Raw genomic sequence first — 13,311 nt, forward strand, 5'->3', positions numbered from 1 at the left:
ACACACACATACACACACACACTCTCTCTCTTTCTCTTTCTCTCTCTCTCTCTCTCTCTCTCTCTCTCTCTCTCTCTCTCTCTCTCTCTCTCTCTCTCTCTCTCTCTCTCTCTCTCTCTCTCTCTCTCTCTCTCTCTCTCTCTCTGTGTCTCCTATAGATTTAAAACACATGCCCAAGATGTGCACAAGCACAGATATGCACTTTTGCTCCCAGTCTCCTCCACAAATGCTGCATAAACACATACTCTCTGCCAAGCCAGTGTAGCCACCAAGTAACTGCAAGTGTGTGTGTGTGTGTGTGTGTGTGTGTGTCAAAGCGCTATTTAAATGCAGTCCATTCACTATTTATAAGAGTGAAAAACCTTTTCTACTCGGCTGAGTTAAGTCACAATAAAGCTTTATTTAAAACCTTATCTCTTAAAGCTTTATGTTTTAATTCAATTCTACAAGCAATAACTTTGTCTCTTTGTATATGACTGTAGTTATGAGCCAAAGCACAATAAGTTTGTTGCTGCAAAGCTGTTCTTGCAATAAAACAAATATTATTTGGTAATAATGTGTTCAGTTTAAGTAATATTCCTCTTGTCTCTTACTGTAGGTGGTGAAGATCTTAGAAAAGCATGATCCCGTGCGCAGCAGCTCCACCCTGCCCTCCCTGAGTGTCATCAACCTAAGCGCTGGCTTTAGCGGCGGCCATCGTTTCGGCCCCGTCCCCGGAGACGAGGCGAGCGCGGTGCAGAACTATGTGGAGCACATGCTGTTCCTGCTGATGGAGGAGGATAGCGGTCAGGCCGGCGCCATGGGCCCCATCCTAGAGTTTGTAGTGATGGAGAACGTGATGGAGCGCCTCTTTGTGTGGAGCCTCCGCAGAGAGTTCACAGACGACATGAAGCTGGAGCAGCTAAAGATGTACGAGATGCTGGTGGGCCAGGCGCAGCAGCCCCTGCTGCACCACAAGCCCATCCTGCGTCCGCTCATGATGCTGCTGTCGTCCTGCTCGGGCACCACGGCGCCGCAGGTGGAAGCCGAGCTGGTGCTGCTGCTCAACCTGCTTTGCTGCGTGCTGGCAAAGGACCCTTCGATTCTGGAGCTGTTTTTCCACACCAGCGAGGATCAGGGAGCCACCAACTTCCTCATCTTCTCCCTGCTCATCCCCTTCATACACAGAGAGGGCACAGTGGGCCAGCAGGCCAGAGATGCACTGCTGCTCATCATGTCGTTGTCTGCTGAGAACGAGCGAGTGGCCAAGCACATCGCGGAGAACACCTACTTCTGTCCGGTCAGTCCCAACTGATGAATTACCTTCACCTTTTCTCTTGCTCTCATTCACTTGGTGGTTTTTAGTACCTGAGAATCTCCCCAGACTCAGTCACTCTGTTTGAGGAATTGTTCACACTTATCATCTGACAGCCGCTCTAAAACAATTCTGTGACCCTGAGCTTCATAATCAGGCAAAGCATATGCAGATTAATTCACAAAGCCACTTGAAGCCAGGTTAAACCATCTCATTGAATGTCTGGCATTCATAAGATCCTGGTTTCAAGCTAATCCCATGTAAATAATGCCATTTACTCACAGCTACAGACATTGCAATGAGAAAGCCTTTGATGCCATGCCAGTTTAACAACTGGAGTCTGAATTTAATTGGTTCCACCGGCAGGCTACAAAGATAATCCTAAAGAGGATGTATACAGCAATGCAACATTAATAATGCGCTCATCTTACAGTTAAATTAGACTGCAGTGCTGTTTTTTTGATATCATACCATGTGAATACTTAAAATGTTATCTCTAAGAAAAGACAGAAATCATATTAATACTGACCGTTTGTTATGTGGAAAGCCTGCTGACATTAATGCATTAATTAGTGACCTAATTACCATAGCGTGATGATTATGCAAGGAAAGTTACAGGCAATAAAACTCTTTGCTGCTTAAATATTTATAGAGCTGACCTGTAGGAGGTCTGAATCCATATGTATGCTGTCGTGCTGTGCGAGGAGGAGGAACAGGTTGATATGTAGGCTGCTGCAGTGCATCTGCATTACATTATTAAAATGGTAAAGAAGTGATTTAACTAAAAAGTATTATGCATTGAGCAGTAAAACACTGTTTGATATGAAACCACACACTGCTTCATTAATGTTTAATAAAACCCCCTTATACTCTCTACAAATTATTTTGTAGACAATCGCATGATGCTAGTTTTTCTGTGGAGGCTAACGGCTCAGTAGGGTTGTAGAGAAATTAAAATGGGATTAAAGTTTAGCATTTTTTAAGCGCTCTACAAAAACTCTTAACATCCATCTTCCTGGATGCACAGAAGCTCTGTAGTTACTGGTACATTTATAAAGTTGTTTTATAATTAGGTAGTTATAACTATAGCAATTAGGCGCAGCTCCGCATTGAGCTAAATACCCATGTCGGTGTGATAACATGCTAACGTTTACCATGTTCATCATCTTAGTTTAAAACTAGCGAATTAGCACTTAGCACAATGTACAGTTGTCATTTTGCAGATATATTTAGTTAAACAAAATGATTAGATTAACATAGACATTATTTAGTAAACCAAGAAATATTCTAAGCCATAATAATTAATTAAAATGAACTACAAAAGGTATATTACAAATAACATGGTTAATAAGCTTGAACAATGAGTTACAAAGAAGCTTTACATTATCAGGTCACATCTTTTGTATAAGCTCGTCGCAAAAAATGTAGCAATTTCCCCCATATTTTATCAAATATATCAGACCTTTTGATATCAATACTTAATTTCTCCTCGGCAGGACGTTGATGTTTCCAGGGCATTCTGTGTTTTCTGACAGATATTGTATGTTTAGCTTGAAGAAGAGAGGAAACAGTTTTTTCCCCCTTGGTGTTATTAACACTTGATGTTGACGCGTCTGTCTGTCTCTCCTCAGGTGCTGGCCACAGGGCTGAGCGGCCTCTACTCGTCTCTGCCCATGAAGCTGGAGGTTCCCAGTGAGGAGTGGCACTGCCTGCACAGAGACGACTGGCTCCAGATGCCGTCCCTCGTCCAGTTTCTCAACTCGCTGGAGTTCTGCAATGCTGTCATTCAGGTACAAACGTGTGACGAGGCTGCTCCCACACCAGGCTCTGCCACACGAAAGATGTATTCACACGTGTGAAATGGTTCCCACCTTCTGCTTGACTGTCATCTGACTGTTCCCAGGTGGCCCACCCGGATATCAGAGACCAGCTAGTTGGCTACATCTACAACGGATTCCTCGTGCCTGTCCTAGCACCAGCTCTCCACAAGGTCGGTACTTCTTCTTTCTTCTTCTTCTTCTTCTTCACTAAACTTATTGTTGTGGATGGAATTTTACCGATCACTAAATAACATAAGGTGAAAGTTTAACTTGTGTGTCTGCATGAGACGTAAATAAAAAAAGGATCAAATTTGGGAAAATTGAGACTAAAATGAGCGGGAAAAACAACAGGTAACCCTTCATATTGAGGTACACATGTTCACCGTTAAGTAGTATCTTATTAGCACGTATATTATATACGTATATGTAATACTCTCCTAAATTATTGGACAGTAGTGCCAGTGGAATATGGTCATGCAGAATAAGGAATTAGAAGTGCTTTATAATGACTAATAAAGAGCCAAGATGCTACTACTATGCACGATAATAAGTTAATGGTAAATATGGAAAGCCTAACATCCATGAGCAAGATGAATCCTGTCCAAATGGAGCTTTACTCAGTAGTTTCATTCATAAAACTCAGAAAGCTCAGACCTCCACCAAGTGAAAAATAATTAGCGTGTCCGATTCATTCCCAAAATGTAAAGTGTTTTTTTTTTTGGCCCACCTGTCCACCAAATTTCATGAAAATCAACGTAATCCTGACATAATGGAAGAATTTGAGTATACAAATGAATACATTACTAAATGAACCAGTGCACTGTATACTAACATGTGTAAAGGAATATATCCACACAACATACAAACATCTTGCTTTATGCTGTACACATTTTCAACATCCTTCTCTGGCATTTTCTATATTTGTTCCTCACAAACACACACCGACTCTTAACGTACTGACTAATGATTCCTCCCTCTGTGAAGCTCACCCTGGAGGAGGTGATGACCACCACAGCATACCTCGACCTCTTCCTGAAGACCGTGTCTGAGCCGGCCCTGCTGCAGACTTTCCTCTCCTTCATCCTCCTCCACCAACATGAGAGCGTCCACATTTTGGATACTCTGGTCAGCCGCATCAACACCCCCTTCCAGGTAAACCCAGTACACACACACACACACACACACACACACACACACACACACACACACACACACACACACACACACACATATTGTACTCAAACACAGCATGCCTCATGTTTAATAACTCCAGAAAACGACCCCGGAGGCACTTTGGCAAACTTTAAATGTCAGCACCAAAGTGGGCAGATTGTTACCATGGTGATGCTCAGTTGCAGTGACATTATCTTGTTAGCGAAGCAACTGATACGAGCAGTATTTAAACTGAGTCCTATATGTTGGAGCATCTTGTTAAAATCCATCTTCACATTGCTGTTTGACTGTAAATGACTCGGGGAGCACACCTGCAATATTAAAACATAATGACATGTTTGACTTTCACATTTTTGATCTTGAGCCAAATCAAACATGGACTAACACGCAACTATTTACTCTTTTGCTTTTACCTTTGATGTTGAATAACTTCGTAGGTAGTCGTGCTCTTCATGTTTTAGCCTTTGACCAAAAGAAAAAAACTCAGAATATAATTCAAAACTTTATATTTTACAAACAAACACTGAAGCCTCAACCTTCTCTAGGCTAATAAAGCAAACGTTTTTTATTTTTATTTAGCATCAACATTGTAAAATATACATTAACGGCAGCAGTGCAATGCTGACTTTTATTCATGTGACTCCCCACTGCCCACCTCCTGCCCTGCCTCAACCTCAGGTAACAAGCAAAACAAAACAAGGCATACATGAAGGGGAAATAAAATAAGTGTAGAAACTGCATCTAAAGAGAAAGAAATCATCATCCGACATCCGAATATCTGGAGTGTCCAAAGAGCAAAAGTAACTTTAAAAAAAAATATAATCTTCTAATTTACACTCGTACTCGCGGCATATATTTTTAAGTTAATCAATTAATTGTTTAGTCTTTAAAATGTCAAGTGAAATATGTTGTCATCACCATTCCCCAGAGCCCAAGGTGTCATCTTCAAGTCCAAAACCTAATATATCGATATAGATATAGAAAAAGGCAGCACATTTGAGAAGCTGTGACCAGCGAGTGTTTTGCAATTTTGCTTTAAAAGTGACTTAATTGATTAATTATTTAAATTGATTGTCACATTTTTCAGCAGTAGTATGATAATCCTCAGTTGATGTAATGTGTTTCATTGTATCTCTTCAGTTGGGCACTGTGTCACTGGCACTCTTCCGCACTCTCATTGGCTTATACTGTGAAGATGTGATGCTGCAGCTCATCTTGAGGTGAGTGGCACACACGCAGACTCATCCCAGTTTCGAAGCATGGCACATCTAATCAGTTTACAACATGATGAGCTTTTACTTTCCACCTCCCACCGTGCAGACGTGTGTTACCATCTGTCTGCTCCCCTCTCGTACGCCCACCCGCTGGTTTTCCTAACAGGATCCGTTCCCATCTGCCTCCCCAGGTACCTGATCCCCTGTAACCACATGATGTTGAGTCAGAGACGTGTTGTTGGAGAGAGGGACTGCTACTCTGTGTCAACAGCCAAGATCCTGGCGCTAACGCCGTCCTGCTGCTCTCCTGATCACAGCCCCCCGCCCCTCCGGCAGCTGGACTCCATCCTCTTTTCCAAGGGTGCAGAGACTCCCAACAACACCAGCGCCACGGGTAAGAAGGACACTGAAGGAAAACTTTGTCTGATTAATTACAGCTTGGATCTTCTTTTTGCTGAATTGGACATCATTTCAATGGGTTATGATAACACAGTATGCACCAAAGTAATTGCTCTGATCTGGGAAAAGGGAGACGGTGCTATAATGAAGTCGGATAAACGAGATCATGCAGGTTGAAAACAAGCCCACAGATTTGATAGATTATCTGAACCACTTTATGTTCTTGGTTTGTCTGTGGAAGAACAGCTGGCTCAATTTTCACGAAACTTAGTGGAAGGGTGTAGCATGGGGCGAGGAAGAACCCATTACAATTTTAAGCTGATCCAAAACACGTACGTGTTGGAAAGAATTGAGAATTGAGAATTGGCCTTGGCAGAGGTCTGCGCTGTCAGAGTGCCATTCTAGTCTGGGGGTAAACAAGAAGAACCTTGTTGTGATGAGTACATGGAGTACAGCTAATTATTATCGTAAAGGGAAGCAGGGTGATGTAGTGAGTTGGCAAACGGCCCTTCTACCCTTTTTAAGTTCTGTGTCAGAAGGCTTCCACACTTTTGAGATGTCCTTGTGCGTGAGACTGAGCCCCGGCTACCAGCTGCGTGAGGGAGGAAAGCTTGGACGTTTTAATAAAGCTAAAGACTTTTAATTTTGCTGCTTTTAAATGCCACTGCAAGCAAAATTCATCCAGCAGATTTGACTATTCATAAGCCCATTGGAGTGAGTGCAAGTTATAACCTCAGTAACGATGGTGTGCAAGCAAAACAAACAGAACAGACGGAGCATAATGGAGGTAAATGGAAACTCATTTGTTGCAAAAAGCGTCAATAAAGATGGTAATTTATTAATATTACATGTTGCAAACATGGCTTTGAGTAGTGTGCACTGCAAGGTGTTGATCTGTATTTATCTGGGACACGAACATATAACCGGGCTGATTATGAGTATTTTATCAGTGAGATCTCCTGCTGTTTCGCTGTGTTACATCACTTTACCCCCTGTAGCTACACGTCAAACTCGTTAGTTCTGCTCCGTGCGAGTGCTGCTCTCAGGCGCTCCACGTCGCCTTTTATCAACATTTCCTATCTGTTTATTTTCCAGAGGAGAATGAGAGCTTCTTAGAAGAGGATGACGGCTCAGGTAACTCTTGCACCATCGGCTCAGAAGTCTACCTGGATGTCAGTTATCTTCATTACCTCTACGACGCCCGGCTGAGCATCAGCAGATGCATACGGGCCTGTCAGGTTTGGTCAGCCCCGTACGATGGCGAGAACCCCCCTCCTGAGAAATACCAGCCCGGCGTCCTTGAGGAGCCGGGGCTGAAGAGTCGGCAAACCCAGATGGCTTTCAAGAGAGTTCCACTGCCGCCAGCGCCTCGCCCTCGCCCGCCGCCCAATACAGAGCCGCCCTCTATCACCCAGCTGGAGCTGGAGTGGGATGATACTTACGATGCGTGCCCGATGCAGACCGCTGAGGCTCCTGTGGAGAGGAAACCTCCACAGGAGCCTCTTGCTGAGCCTCCAAAGCACATCCAAGAGATGAGGAAAACAGCCACCATGTTGGTAAAAGGCTCATATATTGAGGAAAATGAGTTCCAGGACGACGTCAAGGTATACGATCTTGTTGCCAAGACAGACGCCAGAGAGGTCGAGCACGGTAAGAAAAAATCCAACGGGTCTGAATCAGAAGAAACCCAACCAGGCTCAGCAGAAGTTCCCCTAAAGAACGGACTCAGTCTAACACCTCCAACCCCTGTGATGGCTGATAAGAACAGCTTGGACACAAAGGGCAAAGGTCAGACGGATTGTAATTCCCACCTCCAAAACGCCACACATGCCGAGTCGGGTGATGACCTTTTGGCTCAGTATGAGGAGCTCCTTCGTACGTTGGACACTGAAGCGGGTAAAAAATATGTCAAACCTGAAGGAGAGTTGAAGAAGGCTGTCACCACTGCAAGGGAGGCGGAGGAAGAAGAGGAAGAGGAGGAGATGGATTTCACCGCCTTCTCTGCTGAGACACCAGAGCCAGAGAAACTGCATTCACCATTTGGGGTCAAGTTTGGCGGCGGAAGTGCAAGTAGAAGCCAGTCGGCACCTTTTACTGGTAAGTTAAGGGAAATCTTGGCTTTGCGGCCGCCTTGTAATTTACCAAAACTTACATTCAAACAGCACAATTAAAAATATTGTTTATGATAATTCTTCCTGCAGGTCCGTTTGTCAGTGTGCTGTTGTCTCGTCTGGAGAACATGCCGTCTAACTCGCTTCACGTCAACCTGCTGTTGACGGGCATCCTGGCCCAGCTGGCGGCCTACCCTCAGCCTCTCCTGCGCTCCTTCCTCCTCAACACCAACTTGGTCTTTCAGCCGACCGTTCGCTCCCTTTACCAGGTAAAACTAATGATTGTGTCTGCATGTGCAGGAAGGAGTGAGCCTTTCACTTTACTTTCCTTCCTCTGAGGCTTGTGTAATATTCAGTTGCGGTTTTGTTGCATCCCTCAAAGATGTAGAAGCATGCACGTTAAATTATTTGAGCGCAGTTCTGTAGTTGCTCTTGAGTAAGATGAAGTACTCTCCTCTTCTCCCTGTTTTTTAATTTACAACTGAAGAAGAGATCATTGATTATTACAATCAGACTGCTTGTTCCCTTTCATTTAGCTTTAATTACATCAGTGGAAATACTGCAGTTGTGTGAATTCAAAGTAATCCTTTTCTGCGTTTAACTTTAGGTACTGGCCATTGTGAAGAACCAGATAGAAGAGCAGGCTGCCACCAGAAAAGACTTTCCAGAGCTGATCATTGCCGCCCAACACTGGCTGCTGGCCAGGGAGACTTCATTCATGGCAACGGGTAACAATACACCCACATCTAGAATATTTGTTTCCATGCCAGCTATGGTTGGAATCTGTATTTGCGCATAGATCTGGTAACAGTACGAGTTATACGTGAAATATCGAGTATTTAAAACATTCTTATTTCAAATTCAAGCGGGGTTTTTACTCCAGTAGGCTACATACAATGCTGACATTTAAAAGAATAGTTTGACTTTTTTATTTTTGTGAACTATGCTCGTATGCTTTCTTGCTGAGCGTGAGATTAGAAGATTGATACTACTCTCATGTCTGTACACTAAATATAAAGCAGGATAAACCAGGTAGCTTAGCACAACAAAAACCAACCTGTCATTTTCACTAATTCTTTGTGTTAATTAATGAGCTTTAGAGGTGATGGGACGCAGGTTTCTTTCACCTTTGGTCAGAGCCTGCTAGCTGTTTCCAGTATTTATGTGAAGCTAAGCTAACTGCTAGTGGTAGCCAAAGTATGAAACTGTTCCTTTTTTAAGCGGTCATGCATTTAAAAATCCTTAAGTTTAGCTTTTTACTCTTTTGATAATCATCTCAGATAATGTGCTCGTGGTCAACTGAAGAGTGTGCCGCTCTTTTGAATAATGATATTGGACTTGTAATGTATGTGCAGTTGGTTCATGGGTTGCATTGATTTTCATTTTGAGAGATTATTTAGTTAACTAGAATATAAACTCTGCTCTGTTGTTCTCACTAGCGCTCTGTCAAAAAATGTCAGAAACCTCATTATCAGTTGTGTTTCGGGCTCCTGTTGGGAAACTTGTTTTTGTTACGTCCTGTTTCTTTGCAGTCGAGCAGCTAAACCCTGGAGTGTGAGGCCTGTTTTTTTTTTAAGTAGGTTCCCCGTGGTTTCAGAGTTACAAGCTACAAAAGAAACCTTGTTGAAAGTATGTTTGGGGGAAAAATAATTTAAAGGGAATTTTTCAGTTGATTAACAAGGCTCTCCTTTCTTGTACGCATTTCTTTCTCCTTCAGAAAGACAGCACTACAGCTTCAGATCCTACTATGTGGCTGATATTTATTTATAAATGGAGAAATCGTTAACAGGAATACATCATGTTTATAAAATGTCTGAAATTCCAAATCACTAGAGTATATTGAATTTTGTTTTCATTTTTGTTGTACTTAATAAATCCTCATGTTCTCAGACACCAGCGGCAGCAGACGCTCCACCCACGGCGAGGCGGGAAGGATGTTGAAGAATTCTCCGACGCCTAAACCCAAAGCCATCTCTCTGGATCGGACAGAAGTCTTCGCTACCGTCCTCTTCACGGAGTTCCTCAAAGAACTGGCTGCCATTGCACAAGAGCACTCCATCTTATCGTACATTCCTATGGAAGAGTGATCGTGTCCCAATAGAGTTCAGTTCAACTCTGACAGACTTTAATAGACTCTTTTCAATGATTTTTTTTAAGGCACTACTTGATGAAGAAACCTCTCAGATCCAGTGATTTTTTTTTTTTTATATATACAAACTATTTAAAAGAAATCATAGGGTATTTATTTTCCCAAGCAAAGATAATCAATTTCTTATCTTTTTTTTTTTTATTTCATCTTTCTAGTTCTGTAAAGTTGTGCGGAAGCCAAGACGGAGTCCCGAACTTTGACCTGTTTTCTGAAACCTTCACCAGCCGATAATGAGCTCCAGGTGCTCCAACCAAAGACTGGAGAGAGAGAGAGAGAGAGAATATTTTAAAGCAATCATCAGCTCTTATCTGAACTTTATGAATGTCTTCTCCAACCACAGCTAGAAGTCCGCTGCTCAGTGCGGTTCTGTTGAACACTCAGGTTGCCTTTCTGGATAGTTTTGGCCTCTTTGCCATAGGATTACACAAAACACCTGAGCACCACTTGGAGCCTCTGTCGCTTTCAGAAGGCGAGCCTTTGAATTAGCAGCATAAAAATGTAATTTGACGATTTTAACTTTTGTAACCGACCGGCAGCAGGATCATCACACGTGCAAACTTTGTTCTTATGCAACTGTTACCAAACAGGCGGCTCACTTTGGTCTTCAAACTTGTCGGTGTTTGCACAAAGTCTTCGTGTGTTTAGGTGTACATTTGTTTTTCTGATAATTCACGACGGTACCTCAGGAGTCTATTTGATGCACGTTCTGTTCTCGCAGTTCTTAAACAGCCTTTGGCTCGAGCAATTTTCCTTCACTGCACTAGTTCCTCACATGTTCTCCAGACCAGAGCACCAAAACCAGAGTTTTCAATATATATTTAATTTGCCTTACTTTAGTGATGCTTTATAATGTAAATATTGTAGGGAAGAAAATGATAATGACACATAAACACTATGCAAATCAAGGATATTGTGGGTGCAATTTAAGTTTTGGATATTTTCTCAATGGGAAGGGGTATTTAAGAGTTTCTATTGCCACTAGAGGGTACTTGTTATAGTTTGTCATCATCTTGTATTTAGGGATAGTGTAGGGTTTTGTAGTTGAGATAAGTCTGAAATATCACTGTTGTTTTGCATCTGTTGAAAACATCTCACGTTGTAACGGTTTCAAAGGGCAAACTGTTGTAAACCGCCTTTATTTTAGTCCATGTATTTCACATGTTTGTTAAAATGAGATGATACAAGAGATATATTTTGTTACAAAGCATGCCTCTGCTGTCTAAATGAATTTGCCAGGACAGAAATACTTCATAATTAGTGCCTAAATTAGGATTTTAGTTCACACTACTGCCTGATTTTGAATGGATTTACACAGGAATTATTTTTTTTTTACTTGAAGCTGTCCATTGTCAAAGTGTAAAGGAAGAAAGGGACGGAAGACGTTCAAAATATATTGTTTACTGATGCCTTGTGTTTAATATTAATATAACTCCACAGAAGACACTAACACCGCTTCCAAGAATAAATGCATTTCTTGTTTTCTAGAAGTAAAAAAACTTGATAAAAAGATGCAGTTAATATAATGTTGACATTTACCCGGGTAATATTTGAGATTTATTTTAATTTGATGTCAGAATGATTAGAATAGTTTATTTAGGGCAGATCTTTTCAGACAATGGACTGCTTCAATAAGCTAAACAAATGTACTTTTGTACAAATCATTAGCACATCTGATCTCATAAATTCAGTTTATAAGACTAATCATTGTGTTTTAACTTTAGTTTTAAATCTGGATTGTGTGTTTTTTATTCCTTTTTTAAATCCATTCAGTTTCTACTTGAGGCAGTAAATAATGCAGTGGGATCTTTGTGCTCTTTTCTTTTTCAGAAATGGCTTGGAAGTGTATATTTGTATCAATCAAAGCCATTTTCAGAGTTGTTGAATAAGTATTGCTCTCTGGTTAAAAAAAAAAGAATGTTGCTGAGCACTTTATCAGCCTTTTCATACTACAGTGTCACTCTGGCACCTCAAACAGCACCGATTCATTCAGTCTGTGTAACAAACCCAGCACAGACTAACAATCACTGCTTCGGCAGCATTGTGGCATGAAGACCGATAACATAATAAACCATTTTCTGTCTCAGTGGGTTCTTATTCCAAAGATTCATCCTTTCTGGCAACATTTGGCCTCAAGTTTTCTGTCCAAGATGTGATCAGGTTGCTGTTTGTTGCTGATGTCTGAGACACAAAAGCATGCCTCCTTTTAATAAAGTCAACTTCTGGTAAATGAAACTGGATGCATGTAGTGTGTTGACTTTCCACCTCCACTCTTTTAAACAAACAAAAAACAAACCTAGCTGCTTCACCTGACACAATCCATATTTTCTTTCCTTTCTGCCAGAGGTGGTTTGTTCTGTAGACAATGACGTCCTCATTTAATACACATTTCCTCCCCTGACTGCCCTCCCCAGAGAGACTTTGAACATTACGAGGCCTTGTTCTTGGGTAAACACCAGCTTACGTTCTCCATTCACGTGCAGTGACTGACGTACTGCAGAGATGAAGCAGACTGTGATGGAGAACCTTCAGCTCGTAAATATCCTGTTTATCCTGTTGCACAACATTTTAATTTAATTAATTTTATGCGGAAATTCAGAATTTGCACAAATAGTGGGAATTATTTAGTAGTAAAATAAGACTCCTTAAATTGTTGCAGTGTAACGTACAAACCGTTAAGACACAAGAAGCAAACTGAGGACGTCAGGTCAATATCGTGTCTTTTTTTTTTTACATACAGTATGTACTGATCACAAAACAGCGGACATTTAAGCATTGCAACAATTAAGATGAAGATGCCAACGCCAGAGAGAATCCATATTTAATGCACTATATTATATAGTATTACAATGAAGGTAACGTGCTTCAACCACAGGAGGGAGCTCATTGATCGCTTTCCTGCCCGGATGTCTGAGACATTATGTCAGCATCATAAAACAGCATCATGTCATGTCAGCAATTTTATCTTCTGCCTGTGTGATTTTCAGGCTTCCCAAATGACCATAATTGCCAATATGGCAGTGGTAAATAGTTATACTGAATTATAGGCAGGACTATGTAGAGGAATTGTTCTTTTTAAATCCCAATCTTCTTTATTTTAGCAGCATTTAAATGCATCTTAAACACTAAATGAGCTGCTTCACCTGGTCAACAT

The 13,311-nt window shown here is 41.6% G+C and overlaps 1 protein-coding gene across 1 annotated transcript in view; it reads left to right on the forward strand.

The window, feature by feature from the left end:
* fhip1aa (FHF complex subunit HOOK interacting protein 1Aa) overlaps positions 1 to 12,392 on the forward strand; it is a 29,338-nt gene extending 16,946 nt beyond the window's left edge. Inside the window, exons 4-14 of the mRNA XM_029440955.1 lie at positions 599 to 1,279; positions 2,926 to 3,084; positions 3,198 to 3,284; positions 4,099 to 4,266; positions 5,428 to 5,507; positions 5,693 to 5,895; positions 6,996 to 7,997; positions 8,102 to 8,280; positions 8,619 to 8,739; positions 9,902 to 10,113; positions 10,316 to 12,392. Coding sequence (XP_029296815.1) covers positions 599 to 1,279; positions 2,926 to 3,084; positions 3,198 to 3,284; positions 4,099 to 4,266; positions 5,428 to 5,507; positions 5,693 to 5,895; positions 6,996 to 7,997; positions 8,102 to 8,280; positions 8,619 to 8,739; positions 9,902 to 10,098 — 2,877 coding nt within the window. The 3' untranslated portion in view covers positions 10,099 to 10,113; positions 10,316 to 12,392. The remainder of the gene's footprint in view (positions 1 to 598; positions 1,280 to 2,925; positions 3,085 to 3,197; positions 3,285 to 4,098; positions 4,267 to 5,427; positions 5,508 to 5,692; positions 5,896 to 6,995; positions 7,998 to 8,101; positions 8,281 to 8,618; positions 8,740 to 9,901; positions 10,114 to 10,315) is intronic.
* The last annotated feature ends 919 nt before the right edge of the window (positions 12,393 to 13,311 follow it).

Source organism: Cottoperca gobio, chromosome 1, assembly GCF_900634415.1.
Source record: "Cottoperca gobio chromosome 1, fCotGob3.1, whole genome shotgun sequence".
NCBI lineage: Eukaryota > Metazoa > Chordata > Actinopteri > Perciformes > Bovichtidae > Cottoperca > Cottoperca gobio.